Raw genomic sequence first — 18,277 nt, forward strand, 5'->3', positions numbered from 1 at the left:
AATAATATTCAGTGTAGGCTATTATTCTCGATCTTTCCTACTGTAATTAGGCTGCTCTATTATAAGAGGCAGTAACAACAGAGACTCGGTTCATCCGGGGTTGGTGCAGATTGATATGACTGTGCATGTGTGCCTACAGGCAGAATGTCCAACCAGGAAGTCTGACACATTTCAGCAAACACTTACGTCACTCTGGCCACATGGTGCACATTATAGGTCTGAGCAAAGCCACTTTACACTGTTTGTAACAGGAGATTGAAAGATGCCACAAAAGCCTACTTGTCCATTTTGTGACTAGTTCTTGTTAAATTTAAAGGGTTAGTTCACCCAAAAATGCAATTTCTGCCATTAATTGCTCACCCTCATGTTGTCCCAAACCCGTAAGACCTTCGTTCATCTTGAGAACACAAATTATTTTTGATGAAATCCGAGTTTTTTTTATTTATTTTTTTTATCTCTCATAGAAAGCAATGAAATTACCACAGAAAGTAGTAAAGACATCATTAAAATAGTCAATGTGACTACAGTGGTTCAAGCTTAGTGTTATAAAGCGACGAGAATACTTTTTGTGCGCAAAAACAAAACAAAAATAACGACTTTATTTAACAATTTGAACTGTTGTAATAAGCAATTGACGTAGTGAACACAGTTCAGCTCTTCCATGTTTACGTCCGAACACCAGCTCATTATTGGCCGGCTACAGAGCCCCGCACATGACACGCAAGAAAAAAAAATTTAATCGTGCGCACAATTTACTATTTCGTTCCCTCGATTTACTAAATCGTGCCCACGATTTACTAAAAAGTGTGCACAATTTACTATTTCGTTCCCTTGATTTATAAATCATGCATGATTTATAAATCGAGGGAACGAAATAGTAAATCATGTGCACGTTTTAGTAAATCGAGGGAACAAATTAGTAAATTGTGCGCATGATTTAGTAAATTGAGGGAATGAATTAGTAAATCGTGCGCACGATTTAGCCTACTATTTTTTTCCTGCATGTCATGTCCGGGGCTCTGTAGACGGCTCCTGCGTCAGTGTCACACGCATGCGTCGTTCTGCTCATGTGAACAGCGTCAGCCAATACTGAGCCGGCATTCGAACGTAAACACAGACGCCTCCACTGCGTTCACTACGTCAACTGCATATGACAACAGTTCAAATTGTTAAATAAAGTCGTTATTTTTGTTTTGTTTTAGCGCACAAAAAGTATTCTAGAGAAGCGTTGGGTTTTTGTAAGAAAAATATCCATATTTAAAACTTAATAAACTATAATAAACAGCTTCCGCTAGACGGCCGTATGCTGTAAGTTACGGAGAAAGAGTGATCTCTGACCTGACACATGACGCAGAGGATAGAGCAAAACAAAACACCAGTCTCTAATTAGAAGTCTAAAATGAGAATTTTTATAGAGAAATGTCTGAGGATTTTGATATAAGAGAAGAGGAGCTTGAGTTTGTTGCCCAGCCCTATTTGTTTGAACCGGAAGAGGCGTCTAAGCTTATGCTACTCCTACATCGCATCAGGGGTTATAACTATAAAGATAACTATAACGATAACCATATTTGCATCCACAACGAACGATAATGGTCTGTTTATTCTAAGTTCAAGCACTGCGGTTTTAAAGTGTACAAAACTCTAACCAGCAGATGTCCTCAGCGTGCTATGTTTTGAGTGAATAGCTAGTGTAATCGATCTGATCTAACAGTAAATTTAGCTGACAAAATCAAGAGTGGAATAAAAACAACACCACTGCAACTTCAAAGGAAGCAAGACAATGTTGTCGAAACTAGCACTGGATATCTGAGATAATTTTACTTTACACTGTTTGCTAGCCTGGCATAATGATATCATCGTTAATACTTCTCACCATTTATTCTGAGGGTATGACCGATTGTTTTCCATATATCCATTCTCAAGTATCAAGTATAATTGAAAAGGGGGGTTGACTTGTCAAAAAGTGGTGGCTTTTTCTGGACCTTGGCGATTAAAGCAGAACTAAGTAACTTTTTTTAACCTTCATAAATAGTTTTCTAAGTCCTTACGATGGATAATTGACTTTTAGTGGTGTGTTTGAGGCGAGCACTAACCCCCCCTGGCACGTCTACGCCAGAATACAGCACTTGCAAGTTGAGCTGCATCGACCCGACACAATCTCGCCTCATGTTCACGTTCACGTGAGAGTGACAAAATGCTTTACGGTAATTCAAAAACAATGTATATATAAGACAATATAAGACAATTTCGAAAATTACCCACCTCTATCGAGTGTACTGTATTTGCAAATTACCCACCTCCTGTTTCTTGTACTGTATTTGCAAAACTACTGCGCTGGTGAGCGTTGTAGTCGTTGTAGTCCAGAGCTGCGCTTGGAGTATTTATGACAGTGTGATTCACTGAAGGAAACTGTAGGGGGAGCTTCGCAAATCTTACAGAGTTCCGCTTTAACTTCTCCGCAATGTCGTCTGCCATTTTAAATGCGCAAGCCCTTGAATTAGAATGGATTCTGATTGGCTCTCAGTGTTTTATCGTTCAACAGCTGGAAAATTATTTGTTCTGAAAGTGATCCCAACAATATTGTTCCTCTATATCATTATCGTTATAGCAGTGCTATTCTTTTAAATTTAGAACGATTTCTAGAACTATATCTTTATCGTTATCTTTATAGTATAGTTATCTTTATAGTATAGTTATCTTTATAATTATCATTCTTGGTGTGAATGAGCCTTTACTCTTTCTCCGTACTCGATGCGTACGGCCTTCAGCCGGAAGCTAGTTTTTATAGTTTATAAAGTTTGAAATATATTTCGCTTACAAAAACTCCAATTATATAACAATTATATATAACTCCAATTTTGTTCATCTGAAAGACGAATGTCATATACACCTAGGATGGCTTGAGGGTGAGTAAATCATGGGATAATTTTCTCTTTAACTTGGTGCTTCAAATAACGATGTATCGACTACATCTTTATGGCACTAGGTGGCGACAAGTGACTGTTAAAAAATGTAATTGTCATTGAATAATTCATTCAAGAGATTTGTTAAAAAAAAATTGATTTAAAAATAATAATTAAAAATTAATTAGACATTTTAAAAAGACTGCAGCAATCAACATTTTGCCAGAACCTTTTTTGTTAAGTTGTCTTCAGATTATTTAAAAGAAATATTAAACATTTAAAAAAATAATATTGCTGTTTTATGTATTATGTAAAAAAAAAAAATGTATTTACATATATTCTTATTGATAATTTGTAAATCCAAATATATAAAATAATTAAAATATAAACAAATTATAGTGGAAAAAAAATAAATTGGCATTATTAGTAACCATTTGTAAAAGTTTTCTTGTTTCTGAAAAACTACTACAATAAAGAGATAATTATTTTTAGATGAGTTGAAATAACTAGTCTTGCTTAGTAAGCCCTCTGACTAGTTCTTTTTGTGTTTGTGAACAGTTTTTGAGTGCTGTTGGATTTTTTATATTGTGGAATATTTGACTTAATTCTCCTGAGATTTTTGTTGTCTAGAATCTAACATTTACCTCATGTGATGGATGGTGCATGAGGGAGACTTGCACTTGAGTTTAGTAACAGTTTGGCAGGCAAAGTTTCCCAAATCTGTCTCTAAAATGATATTGAGCATAAATTCTGCCAAAAACAGTGGACCGTTGCCCTGTTACCAGAGTAAACAGCCTTTTATTTCATAGTAATTTAAAATTGCATGTTTTAGTCCAGATTACAAACTAAACCATCTTGTCTCCATCATAACCTGTCCTATTGGAGAACAAGAGAACAGCTTCCAAAGGTTTATATGATTCAGCCACAACCAGATGTACTGCTCTTCTGAAACTGGAAGGTGGTGTGTGTTGTGTCGATGTTGCACAGTAAATAGCAGTCTGTCCCAGGATTGTCCTGGAGCACTGATGGTTCTCGCTGAGGATTGCATAACTCTTTGCAGACTGCAGCGCATTGATCGATCACGCAGGACACTGCCAGCTTGCTGTAATTATAATGATGGTGCTGCCTGCCAGCCACGCTCTCTGCAAGAGACTAACTTACAGAGAGAGAAACACATTCATCATATTCGGTGTCATACTGCAGGGTCGGGTAAAATTAAGAATGTAAGTGAAAACTGGCTCCTTTTCAATTCATGAGTGTGCATTTGAATCAAATTCGCCACACCCAGCGAGATGTTGAATGGGAATTTGAATGGGAAGGACAGGAAGAGGAATTCACTGAATGGCAGTTCAAAGAAATTAAACACAGGCACACATGAGATGAATTTCATGTATCCAGCACAACAAATAGAAAAGAAAACATCACTGCTTCAGTGTTTTTTTTTTTGTTTTTTTTTGTTTTGTTTAATGGCTGATGTAATCCGTTTCCATTTGTAAACTGATATTTAAAGGGATAGTTCACTTAAAAATTAAAATAATTTTAATCAATCACCCTCTAGTTGTTCCAAACCTGTTTTCTTGTCAGTTTCTTTCTTCTGAACACAAAATAAGATATTTTGAAGAATGTTGGTAACCAGGTCTCAGAAGGTGTATCAAGTGTGAACCCCAATTTAAAAAAAAAAATTCATATCACTATATTCGATAAAATAAAAACAATTGTAATTTTTCTTTTTTTTTTTGTGAATTATTATACCTCTAAAAGTACCATATTTTTATGTAAAATATGCTTATTTTTATGTTATATTTAATATTATAGTATTCTTTTACTTCAGTAAGTTCCATTCCAGTAAATTCAGACAGCCAAAACCTAAACATTTGGTGACTTTGGTGACGTATGATGGTATAAAAATAGCAAAATAGCAAAAATATCAATAGCCACTATATGGCAGTAGTACTCAATGGCTGCATTTAGGCTAAAATCCATAAATTTGTATAAATTTGTAACGAACTTAACCTCTTGAGTTTTAGATTTTATCACAAGTTAAAATTGTAGAATTTTTTAAAAACACTTTGTGTTGGGTGAGACTATACAGAGATGCTAAAATATGCTTACAGACAAGTAGGAGACAGAGTAATTACTTAGTTCTAACAATAAACATCACATTTTAATAACTCAAAAAAGTACCAAACAGGTAAGAATGAACAATATACCTAACAATAACTCAATAAAAGTAAATGGTAACACACAGATAAGAATAAACAATGTGCATCATGTTTTGTTTGGATGCATCAACAAATCTTGCAGTAGGATTTTAATCTGACTTTGAAGTGTGTGTGTGTGTGTGTGTGTGTGTGTGTGTGTGTGTGTGTGTGTGTGTGTGTGTGTGTGTGTGTGTGTGTGTGTGTGTGTGTAAAATTACTCAAATATTGGCTCACTCAATTCCTTTGTGTATGTGTGAGTGACAAAATGTGACAAATATTTAACAAAAACAAACAAACAAAAAGTGTTATATATGCTCACCCCTTTATTTATAGACAAATAAAAAAATTATCTGAGTTATAGCCTTATTTCCTATGGGTGCCTTTTTGGACCAATTAAGTTTTTTTTCCAAACCACTTAAAGGGTTAGTTCGCCCAAAAATTAAAATAATGTCATTTATTACTCACCCTCATGATGTTCTACACCTGTAAGACCTTTGTTTATCTCCGGAACACAAATTAAGATATTTTTGTTGAAATCCAATGGCTCAGTGAGGCCTGCATAGCCAGCAATGACATTTGCTATCTCAAGATCCATTAATGTACTAAAAACATATTTAAATCAGTCCATGTGAGTTCAGTGGTTTTACCTTAATATTATAAAGCGACAAGAATATTTTTGGTGTGCCAAAAAAACGACTTCTATAGTGATGGCCGATTTCAAAACACTGCTTCAGGAAGCTTCGGAGCGTTATGAATCTTTTGTGTCGAATCATGATTCGGATCGGGTGTCAAAGCGCCAAACTGCTAGTTTGGGTAAACCAAGCCTGATCTGCCGGCGATTTGATTTCGCTCGGCAACTCAGTCTGGAAACCCGTGCATTCATTTCTGCTGCGCTGTTACACTTTAAGAGGAACCAATCACAGACGGGCTTATCCACCTTGCTCGCTATTGGCTGGTATAACACGATGATGATAGAGGAGCGACGACAAGCAGCTTTCAAACTCTATCTGATCTACCCATCTCTCGCACGACCGTCACTCCAAAATAACAATGCACAATCACAGTGACGCCGATTGTGTTAAGCATTTACCTTATCTGAGAGAAATGTAGCAGCGCGCTGATCCGACAGTCTCTTCATAGGAAGATTACAAACAGCGATTAATGACACAAAATGATTCTCTGCTGTTATTTTGGTGGTTTGCTTCACGATGTGAGTACAGGACTCTTTTACTTCAATGCCCCTTGATGGTAGACAATATTTTTATTATTTGCTCTAACGTTATATGTTTCGTCTCCTGCTTCTTGAATCTCGCGCCGCCTGAGCTGACTGGAATTCTTTTTGGTTGTCATGACAATGACGTAGTTTAGGGCGGCTATATTCCACGTTCATTTACACTGAACCAGAACAGTATCAGAGTCGCCTTTTAACCTCTCGACGATGCTGAATGACTTCTTTAGTTAGCAAACAAATTGCTGAGACACGGTAAACCTGTCTGGAGTTTTCGCATTGCTCTGCAAAGTATGTCACCTGGATTATTGATCTGATTGGTTGAAGGACTATCCAATTGCGTGACTAATGCTCGTTGATCACGCCTCTTGTGCAGTAGGAAATACACAGCAAACTCCCCATAGTGATGGGCAGAACGAGGCTTCGTGAAACACTGAAGCAGTTTAATCAAATGTGCCGTGATGATTCAAGGCTTCGAAACAATCTGACACTTGACTCCACGGTGACCCCTAGTGGTCAAAAGAGTGTAAATGCAACAAAACTCAAACTAAACATGCAGTAAAAACACTTTTTACAAATCTATTGCAAATGTTTTATTGAAAGTAAAATCTATTAAATGCAATTAACTAATTCTCTAATAAGATTAGGCTACATATAGAGTGACTGTATATCTGTTCTTTTATCAATTTTCAAGGCTTGTTTCTCTGTTCCATGGCTCAAACTAAACAGGCCAATAAGAGATCAATAACTACCATTATTCATTTTAATTATTCTAATGTCTAATTAAAACATCTACAAATTTATAAAACTGATCAGAGATCAGGTAAAACCCATAGACACTTGTTCAATGCTTCTCAGTGAATCTGCATGATTCATGGGTTAACTTTATCATCGCCATCTACCGGTGAACCACTGAAATTTCGAACTGTTTTGAAATGTTTCGAAACAGTGATGACGTAATGAAGCCTCGTTTACTAAAATCACGTGACTTTGGCAGTTTGATACACGCTCCGAATCACTGATTCGAAACAAATGATTCATGAAGCTTTGGAGCTTCATGAAGCATGTGTTTCGAAATCGGCCATCACTAACTCCCCAGACCAATGTTATATTTTAAATTGAGCTTGGTCTGGTGATAGCCAGACTACCAAACTGCTGAAATCACGTGACTTTGGCGCTCCGAACTGCTGATTCGACACAAAAGATTCATAACGCTCTGAAGCTCAATGAATCAGTGTTTTAAAAATCAGCCATCACTATATAAGTTGTTATTTTGTTTTTTTTGGCACACCAAAAATATTCTCGTCGCTTTATAACATTAATATTGAACCACTGTAATCACATGAACTGATTTAAATATGTTTTTAGTACATTAATGGATCTTGAGAGAGGAAATGTCATTGCTGGCAATGAAGGCCTCACTAAGCCATCAATTTTTCAATTTACTTATTTATTGCTGGATTTCAACAAAAATATCTTAATTTGCAATCTTACGAGTGTGGAACGGCATAAAAGGGTGATTAATAAATGACATTATTTTTTATTTTTGGGTGAACTAACCCTTTAACATTGTTTAATCAAGTCCAATTCTGTGTGTGTGTGTGTGTGTGTGTGTGTGTGTGTGTGTGTGTTCAGGTGGCAAACTTAGGAAAAGTAGTCAAGTCTTGTACTGCTCGGAATAAGGGAACTATTTTTTTTTTTTTTTAATTGCTCAAACTTGTCCCGAAGGACCCTATCCCAGTTAAAATTATGTGACTTTTTATTTCTAAAACCAGAGATTTAAAAAGTGACCAAGATCCAGAAAATAACATAAAAGGAATGGTGAAAACAGTGCCTAACAATCTAAGAACTTAAATGTGTTTTGAGGATTTGTTCTTTAAAAAATGTTATTTAAAAAACATATATATACAATTTCAGGCTAAATAAATACTACAGACCAAGCCATATTTGTCCATGAGAGGAAAAAAAAAAAAAAACTTCTAGATGAATTAATTGTAATTTTATTTTAATATAGATTTAGCTAACTTCATCTTTTTTCTACTATGCAAAAATGCACTCTTCTTTTTGTTCTTTCAGAGCTGTACTGCTCTCACTCTTGGTCTGGGTCTATTTTTAGTCTGGCACTTTAAGTTAAGTGGAACCAGCCAGTGTTGCTGTATTGGGTGGGGTCTCGTGGTCGAGACCAAACTAAAGTACATCATTATGGTTATTTTTAGCTCTTCCCTTCCCGATATGCCTTGGGAAACAGTTAAAACTATTAGGACCATTTGAGCTTTCACCGTTTGGAACCAGATAAATTAATGGAAGTTGCTGGTATGACTCCAACATGTTTCTCTCTCTCTCTCCTCGCACAAATACATTAACACACACAAGCACTTGGCAGCATATTTAAACGCGGCTTATTTAAAAAAAAAAAAACTCGTCTGACTGGCAAAACGTTCGCCTTTGTTTGCCAGTTTCCTCACGCAATCAAACACCCCTTCATCCATGCCGCGGTTTCGCCAAAAGAAGTTAGCAGAGACAAAACATAACGTTTTATTGCCGTAAATAACTTCACAGGCACACAATGAATTGTCGCTAATCTCCTTCTCATCCCCCTGTCTGATTTTAAGCCAGTCCTACTGAGACAAACGGACATGAGAGGCGGTCTCGTACTCAGGACTCCCCTCTCTTTGTGTTTCAGCAGCTTACTGTAACATACTCCGTTAGCAGGCTGGTTATTTTACAGTTCTGGATTTAATCGTCAAACTTTTATCGTCCAAAATGAGGTTCAAACGGAACGGCTCGTACACCTTAAATAGGTAAGTTAAGCACTTTAAATATCGACCTGGCTTAATCATTCGTTCAGGTTTTTCTCGCGAAATTTTGAATTCGCTTCTTTTGTTTGTTTGTTTGTTTGTTTTTTGTTTTTAATTCGAATTGAATTACGTCCCATTCCGCTAAAGCCACATGTGTTACATAGCGCGGTTCCGTAAGGTCACGCAGGGCGTTTGAATAGTCCGCGTTCCCACTGCACGATACTCTTTTAAAACGTTTAATTTGACTATGTCATAACAAACACTAATGTTTTAGTCAGGTTTAATGAGTAACGCACGCTAGCAGCAACATGCGGAGTGATTTTGCAGCGTTGTTTTAGTTTACGAACTTGTTAAACGTTCACGTTTTCTTCTAACGAAACTCAAGCAGTAATGGGTCTGGTATCGTGAATAAACCTTGCTTTTAGAAGGGAGGGGTGTTTCTTTTTTCCCGTTTCCTTTGAGAGAATCGAAACGAATGCATAGCATCATTCGTTCCTAATGCCTCCCCGCAACTGTTATTCACTCTGGATTCAGTAAGTCCAGCATGTAGGCTCTGAGTGACCAGTCCATTCATTGTCAGATCATTAAGACACAAGACACATGCACTTTCTCTGCTCATTATGATGGTGTCCCCCCACCCCCCCCCCCAAAAATGTTAATTCTTCCTGGCAAGGTCTGGTAGAAAACAGTTGTACTCTTTGCAGCTTTTCCATCACAATGGGAAGGTTATCACAGCTTGGGCGCTGTATTCCCCAGAGCTTCTGCTCCGTAATAACTCTGTGCTGCTAGGAATAACGTCATCGAGTCTGGGAGAAGATCACTGTGGTCACTGCTTTGTTTAATACAGAGAGAGCTAAGATTTAAAACTGAGGCTTGAGATCTAGCTCCTCAGTGGTTTTAGATTGACACAGTGGGTGACGTAATCTGTTTCAGTGGTAATCTGTATGCATTTTTGCATGTATGCTGAAACAAAAAAAAAAGGCTGCTTGCACTGAGCTTATTTTTTATTGGTGTATAACATCATATAAGGTGATGATAATTTTCTCTTATTAGTAGTATTTTTAAGAAAGCCACACATTATGTAGGATATGGGATAGATTATCCCAAAAACAAAACAAATTTTTCTAGTTACCCTCTTGTTTTTTTTTTTTTTTCAAACCTGTATGCTGTTATTTTTTCAGTGGAACACAAAAGGATGATTTTTCCCCCTCATGCAATGACAGACAAAAAGGTACATTAAAAGTAGTCCGTGTGACTCGTGTGCTAAGTCTTCTGAAGTCATATAATAGGTTTACATTATGAAAAGTCTTGCCCTCCAACTCTCAAGTCAGATATGTTGCCATTTAATGTGATTCACAAGAACCAGTGGAGTCAAACATGCTTGCTTGATGCACAAGCAAGACAGAATGAGATTTCTCACGTGTCGAGGAAGTACGGTTGAGCTGCCATTGGCCGTATTAAATTACTTCAAAGCTGGTGTGATGGAAGGCAAGACTATCAATGAATAACAATGTAGTTGTTGATCTGTTTGCCAGAGGACTTGGAATAAAATAAATGAGGTTCACATGGTTAAAGGGTTAGTTCACCCAAAAATGAAAATAATGTAATTTATTACTCACCCTCATGCCTTTCCAGACCCGCAAGACCTTTGTTCATGTTCGGAACAGAAATTAAGATTTTTTTTTTGAAATCCGATGGCTCAGTGCGACCTCCATAGCCCGCAATGACATTTCCTCTCTCAAGATCCATTAATGTACTAAAAACATATTTAAATCAGTTCCTGTGATTACAGTGGTTCAATATTAATATTATAAAGCAACGAGAATACGTTTGGTGCGCCAAAATAACGACTTGTGATGGCCGATTTCAAAACACTGCTTTATTAAGCTTCGGAGTGTTATGAATCTTTTGTGTTGAATCATGATTCGGATCGCGTGTCAAACCGCCAAACTGCTGAAATCACGTGACTTTGGCGCTCCGAACTGCTGATTCGACACAAAAAATTCATAACGCTCTGAAGCTTAAGGCAGTGTTTTGAAATCGGCCATCACTATATAAGTCATTATTTTGTTTTTTTTGCGCACCAAAAATATTCTCGTCACTTTATTAATATTGAACCACTGAACTCACATGAACAGATTTAAATGCGTTTTTAGTACATTAATGGATCTTGAGAGAGGAAATGTCATTGCTGGCTATGCAGGCCTCACTGAGCCATCGGATTTCTACAAAATATCTTAATTTGCGTTCCGAAGATGAACGAAGGTCTTACGGGTGTGGAACGGCATGAGGGTGAGTAATTAATGACAGAATTTTCATTTTTGGGTGAACTAACCCTTTAAGGGATAGTTCATCCAAAGATGAAAATTATCCCATAATTTACTCACCCTCAAGCCATTCTAGGTGTATATGACTTTCTTTTTTCAGCCAAACACAGTTATATTAAATATTATCCTGGCTCTTCCCAACTTTGTAATGGGATTGAATGGTGCCCAAGATTTTGAAGTTCCAAAAAGCTCATCTATCCATAATCCACATAGTTAATAAATGCCTTCTTAAGTGTTTTTTTGTTAGAAAAATATCCATATTTATAACTTGATAAACTGGAATCACTGGCTTCAAGCAGACGGCCGTCTAGTTCTGGCAGAAGAGTGACCTCTGACCCAATGTGTGATGTATTGATGAATTTGAAAGCGCAGAGAATAGAGCAAAACAAAACAAAATTAGAAGTTGAAAACAAAATTTTTTCAAGAGAAATATCAGGGGAGCTTGAGTTTGTTGCCCAGCCCTATTTGTTTGAACTGTGAGAGGCGTCTACTCTCACCTAAGCTTACGCTACTTCTACATCCTTCGTCATATGTCGGGTCAAAGGTCACCTTTCTGCCGAAACTCGACTCTCTTGTGAAAGCGCAGATGGATGTTGCCGGAACCCAGTGATTATAGTTTATAAAGTTTTAAATATGGATATTTTTCTTACAAAAAATATATATATATTAACTCACTGGAGTTGTATGGATTACTTTTATGATGAATGGATGCACTTTTTGGAGCTTCAAGAATTCAGGCACTATTCAATCCCATTACAAAGCTGGGAAGAGCCAGAATATTACTCTGATTGTTTTCGGCTAAAAGAAGAAAGTCATATACCCCTAGGATGGCTTGAAAGTGAGTCAATTATGGTATAGTTTTCATGCAACATTTTAGGGGTGAACTATCCCTTCAACTGTCATAAGATAAAGCACTGCATAACTATTATTCAGAATTTCTCCTTTTCTTTTACATGGAGAGCAAAAAATAACATATGGTTTGGAACGTGCAGGTAAATGTCAACATTATTTCTTGGGTGAAAAATAGTTCTCCTGAGAAATAACACTGTCTTTGTGATAATTCTAAAACAGAAAGCCAAAATCAGACAGCACATTAACCAATCAGGATGCGGCTCTATTTCAACCTCAACCAATGCCGTCAGATTGGGACTAGTTGTTTCACTAATTGATCAATGAGAGTTGGGGAATGTTTGGGATTCAGCTTCGAATAGATCATTATTTTTATGCTAGAGGAGCAGAAATCAATTTCTTGATTTCTTTCTTTCTTTCTTTTTTTTTAAATAAGAGCTTAAGTCTTTCTTCTAAGTCTTGGTGCCCGAAAAGTATTTATATTTATTTTTTAAATAGCTTTGCCTCCAGAGTTATTCCCCAACATTGGTCACCTATGTTGAGGTACTGACCCATGGCGAGTGTATTTTTATTGTGACTTTTTTGTGTGTGTGTGTGTGGAGAAAGTTTTTCTGGGAAGAAATTTCCTTAAAGGCACCATTTTCAGGGGCTGTTTGGGCCCTTAAAAAATTCCTGGCTCAGAATATTCCTGCAGTGGGCCGTCATTGGTTTGCTGCAAGTCTATTTGCCAACCCGACGCTCCCGCCTCAAAGTCAGAGCCAACGGGAGAGTGAGACGGGAAGGAAAGGGAGAGAGACAGCAGTGGAATGATAGAGGGAGGGAGAGAGAGAGGATGGGAGGGGGAAACTGAGGGTATCAGCAGAGAGGAACACACAAGTGCTGAGCGACTGTATACGCTGTGCTCGCCTGCTGCGGACGCTTGTGTTTGTTTGCTGACTGAAGTGTTGTTCTGTCTGCACCGCGGCAAGGGGAATCGCCTCCTAACAAAGCTCCAACTGTGTGCGGTCCAGCAACTGAAAACATAGCGGGAAACAGGAGAGGGAGTCTGAAAGTGTGAGGAGAAACAATTTGGGGCTCTACTGCAGATCTGTGAGGATGCAATGCCAAGAGTTCATGCTCTAACGGATGCCACTCACCTGTAGTACATCCTAAAGCCAGCACAACAGAGGACAGGACAGTCTGATTGCCGACTTCACAAGCTGCATGGGGGTTCTAGTGTGTTGTGACTGCTTCTTTTACAGGTACCAGTTTTGGGATGTTTTATCATCCTCTTCCGCATGCTTTTTCACAGATGTTTTCTGGAGTTGTGGATGTTCTTGAAGCTGTGCCAGGTTTTGCAGAAATCAAGCATGATATTGTACGATGATTTCTAGAACCTTCAGCAAGAGAAAGAGCAGATAGCTAAAGTTCAAAATCAATGCAGCTCATGATTTGTTGTAGCGTGTGCGAGCTGGTTTGGACACTGTGTTCCCAACTTGCTTTTTCCCTACAGCTAAGGGCAGACTTTGCCCTTTCAAATGTTAGTTTCGACCTCTACCTCAATTTGGAAAGTTAAGCAAGGGGGCTGTTCGAAAGTTAGTGAATGTTAACAGACCAATGCATGCTCTTCACATGGAAAGCTGGAGAGATACTGTTTCCTTTTTTCCCTTTACATGTGGTTGTAGTTTTATTTTACTGCGGTACTGCTATATATAACAAATCGCTAAAGTTCCATGGTTTTTCAAGGATGCTGGCCAATGTGAAAAGTCCCAGATGTATCTGATTAAAAGGTTGAGTTTGTTTTTTGCAGATCTATTCTTTGTTCTATCTTTCCTTCATGTTCCTGTCTCCTTATAGACTTTTGTGTTGATTCACAGTTAATGTTTACGTTTGACAAGCTAGAAAACCATCACAATCTGCTTGATCTGGCAGTTTATTTTGTCTTCTGTGGCTGAGATGTTTTTGGCTGTTCGGTGTGAAAGGAGTTCACGTCTTTTTATTGCAGTACCCAAACACTGTTTTGTTTTATAACACCGCCGTCAGGTGGTGTTATTTAGTCTTTCAGGTTTATGTTGCCAATTGCAACTGTCCTCAGGGATGTTGGTTTTAGACACACCTTCTTTCTGCAAAAAACTGTTTAGCCTCTGTAGTGTCTGATGTTTAGATAACAGCTTGTATATCAAAGTTATACTCAAGTTGCAAAAACTGCACTGATAAGCGGTGTGTAGATGGAAACTGTTATGTGTGACCACGCCAAGACTTGGATGAATGGAAAATGCAACCTTGCAAAGTTCACGCTGTATCAAATATAGTGTTGCTAAACTTGTTTAGGCGAAGTCCAACTCTCAAAATCTGTAATTGCATCCTGTTTGGGATCGTGTAAACAGATTTGTTGAGTGACTGTAGTTTTCCATTTGGTGCTTCCTCAAAGGTGGTCAAAACGTGGTGTAAGATTTTTCATTGACGTGATTTGTTATGGGAGTGTAAGTAGTTTGAATTTTCCAGCACTGTCTGGTTTTGGAGTATGGTGTTATCTGCTAAGCCATCTGACTGTGTCGTCTATGTAATCTGATGTGCTTTGATTGGTCTGTGTCGGCCAGCGGTTCCTTACTGTCTGCATTCTTCTCAGCTTTGGGCCAATCTCTTGTGATGATCATGTCTTGGGAAGCTAAGGTCTATTTTCATGATCTTAGAGGTTTTCTTTTAAATAAAATTAGCATTGTGAGTAATACTTCATTGAGGGTCCCATGTGCTATAAAAGTAACTGTTTAATTAGGAAGGTGGAAATAACTAAACTGTACTAAACCCATTTTTTATTTGTGGTCTCACTTAGAAATACAAAATTCTAAATTATATGTTTAGCCTAAATGCTATTAATATGGGTAGAACCTTAAAGGGGACATATCATGACTTTTTCCATGTTGTAACTTCTTCATCAGTGTCCGACTCCAGTTTTAACAATATAAGGCTGGACATGTTACTGACAAACCTCATTTTGTCTGCGTGAGATTCTCCAGTTTTGTTGTTATTGAGCAATCAAAGCACAAGCTGTTAAAACTCCACTTTCTTTTGGAAAGTGAGCTGGAAGTAGCAGCTTATTTGCATTTAAAGGGACATACTCAAAAACAGCATGATTTTGCTCACACCCAAATAGTTTGACAAATTTGACAAATTATCTGTGGGGTATTTTTAGCTAAAACTTCAGATACATTCTGGGGACACCAGAGACTTATATTTCATCTTGTGAAAAGGGGCATAATAGGTCCCTTTAAAGATTTGCTATCATATGCCTTTATCATATCGGTCATAAAATAATTACTTAAAAGGTAGGATATACTAGATTGCTCTTAAACATTGCTGATTTTACTGGAATGCGTTGCCCAAAAGCATAGTAAGCCTAAGTTGATCAATAGCCACCAATGGTCTCTACGATTAACTCTTTTGGGAAATGCAGCCCAGTAAGTTTTTGCAATAAATAGGCAGTACATTTACCATCAGATATATTTATCCACCAGTTATCTAGTTTGTTGTATGTTGCCGTCATTGAATAATGATGTCATATTGCCTGTAGCCCCTTCAGACCTCCCAATTCCCCACTGTCTTGCCCCCTTCCGTTTCTCGTGTGAAAATTACGTAAGCACCTCCTCCCACTGCAATAGATCAGGTTGCAGCGATGCCACTCTTGCTCTGCCTCAGCATCCCGAGCTGCAGCGCGAGCACCTGATAATGCTTAATCAGCGTCAGCACCCAAGGTCACTCCATTCATTCCCACCTCAGCCGGAGACTCTGCACACATCCAGCCGTTTGACACTTAATCACATCAATGAAGAATAAATTAATGCTTAAGTGGTGTAGGGCATAATCTGTTTTGGCGGTACTCTGCAAGCCACATCCACCCCTCCCGGTACTTGTTTAATTACCTTAGAGATGTTGTTCATTCTTGACAGATGTGACCCTTTCATTTCTTTTTTAATTATCCATGATTAGTTGTGGGGAAATTGAGGGAGGTTAGGTTACTACAAGACCACAGAAGTCCTCACCACTCCCTTAGCTTGATAATGTTCACATCTCATAACGGGAGGGATGGTTTTTTTGCAGTGCTAAGCCTTTCTATATTTAGAAGACAAGAGCTTCTTGTTGGAGGAGAATTACAAGGAGGAACGCAGTATTGCTCATCACAGCAGGTTCCTATTACGTAACATCCAGAGGTCGCAGCTGTGACGTCATCCGGTTGGAAATGCCTTGGGGCCTCACTTGTTCAGGTACGCTTGCACTCTGATGGACCCATACGTTCACACTGCAGGTAAATGTGGCCCAAATCTGATTTTTTATTTTTTTTGCTCACATGTGACTTATATCTGTTTTCTCCATGACAGTGTGAACAGTACAAACCACATGGAATTTGATCTTTTCAAATCCGATTTGTGCCACTTCCATATGTGGTACTAAATCCGATACAGGTAACATGTTTGGTAATGCGATCGCAGTGTGAACAGTAATATCGGAATTCATGCGATTTTTACATCACTTGAGATCAACATTTGTCACAATTCTGCGCTCATGGGAGTATATTCAAAGATTTTATATCAGAATTGGGTTACTTTTTCATTGTTGCCACAGGTTGTTGTGCAAGTCCGTGGGTTGAAGCGACCGCACTAACGCGATATTCAACCCCCGGAACGTGATTTTTACTGGGATACCCCACAGAATGCAGTTGGGCTAGTTTTGGACTAGTTTTGCGAAGCAATTGAGTGGATTTTGTGGTAAAAATTATACAAAAAACTGTTTGTATTGTTCTTTTGTGCATGCAGTTTCAGTTCAGAACCATGATCCATTCACACTGGAAATCTGATTATTGGAACATTTAAAACAACAATGTGAACAGCTAAACAAAACAACAAAAAAAATCAGATCTTGGCAAAAATCAGAATTGAGCATTAAAGGCTGATTTATACTTCTGCGTCGAGTGTACGGCATAGCTACATCATAGGCTCTGTGTGTAGCACGCATAGCCTACAATGTAGCCTGACATGCACCTCTTCAAAAATGTAACAACGTTCTACGCGGACCGCAAGCTTCATTCAGGGTTGGTTGGTTTTATAGTTTTATAAATGACCAGTTTCATATAAATGACCATTGAACCATTTCTTTTTTTTTAAAGGAGTGATCTTTCTTTGTTTAACGTGGTTGGTCCATGTGCTTATAACAGATATGGACAATCCTACCTCTTGTAGAATATAGTTTTGGCTTCAGATGGTGTTCCTATGGACAACTCACTAACCATGCCTGTTGTACACAAATGGTACGTACTGGATCAAATCACCAATTCCAGTTTGATTGGATGGCATCTACACAGTTTAAGAGTCAATGTGTGTAGGTTCTTCTGTCAGGAAACTGATTTCCCAGATCTAATCACAAAAGTTTCTAAAGGGCATGGCTTCAAACCTGTGAAAGAAGTTCAAGAGTTTTGTTTGAGAAACCTTGTGGCCAAAAAACACCTGTAGATTCCCCCTTGTTCTTAAAGTTGTGTCAGATTTCCTGCGAGGACTTCAAAAGACTCAATCATCTGGATCAACATGCACATTGCCCAATTTCTATATCCTAATTATTGTTAATGTAATTCATTTTTCCAGGAGCTCATTGCTTCTACCTTCAGTTAAACTGCTAACAGTGATTGTAAATTAATTGCCTAAATTATTACATTATTTGCTAACTGCATTCTTTAAATTGTAATGTTGACATGCATTCTCTGTAAAGCTGCTTTGAAACGATATGTATCGTGAAAAGCGCTATACAAATAAATGTGAATTGAACTGAAGTGAAATTTTAGATTTACGCTGAACTCTGGTTAGTCACTGAATCCATTTTATGCTTATGGAGATTATCACTCATTAAAGATACCAGCTGGATAGATTTGTGTCTATAGAAGTGTATCAAACCACTTCTAACGGTGATCTGACAAAAGTCTGATGGTCACTCTTTCCGTTTGGGC

The 18,277-nt window shown here is 37.9% G+C and overlaps 1 protein-coding gene across 3 annotated transcripts in view; it reads left to right on the forward strand.

Moving 5' to 3' along the window:
• The window catches only part of mob2a (MOB kinase activator 2a), a 60,266-nt gene that overhangs the window by 17,813 nt on the left and 24,176 nt on the right, over positions 1-18,277 (forward strand). Inside the window, exons 1-2 of one of the 3 annotated variants that reach the window (XM_067380287.1) lie at positions 9,027-9,133; positions 16,384-16,547. The exons of 1 other annotated variant lie outside the window; for it this stretch is intronic. Coding sequence is in view for 1 of the 2 variants with exons in the window: in XM_067380285.1 (XP_067236386.1) it covers positions 9,096-9,133 (38 nt within the window). In the remaining variant the exon portion in view is untranslated. Of the gene's footprint in view, positions 1-8,984; positions 9,134-16,383; positions 16,548-18,277 lie in introns of those variants that run through there. One more of the 3 variants, XM_067380285.1, reaches the window with a different exon arrangement.

This window comes from Chanodichthys erythropterus, chromosome 24, assembly GCF_024489055.1.
Source record: "Chanodichthys erythropterus isolate Z2021 chromosome 24, ASM2448905v1, whole genome shotgun sequence".
NCBI classification, from domain to species: domain Eukaryota; kingdom Metazoa; phylum Chordata; class Actinopteri; order Cypriniformes; family Xenocyprididae; genus Chanodichthys; species Chanodichthys erythropterus.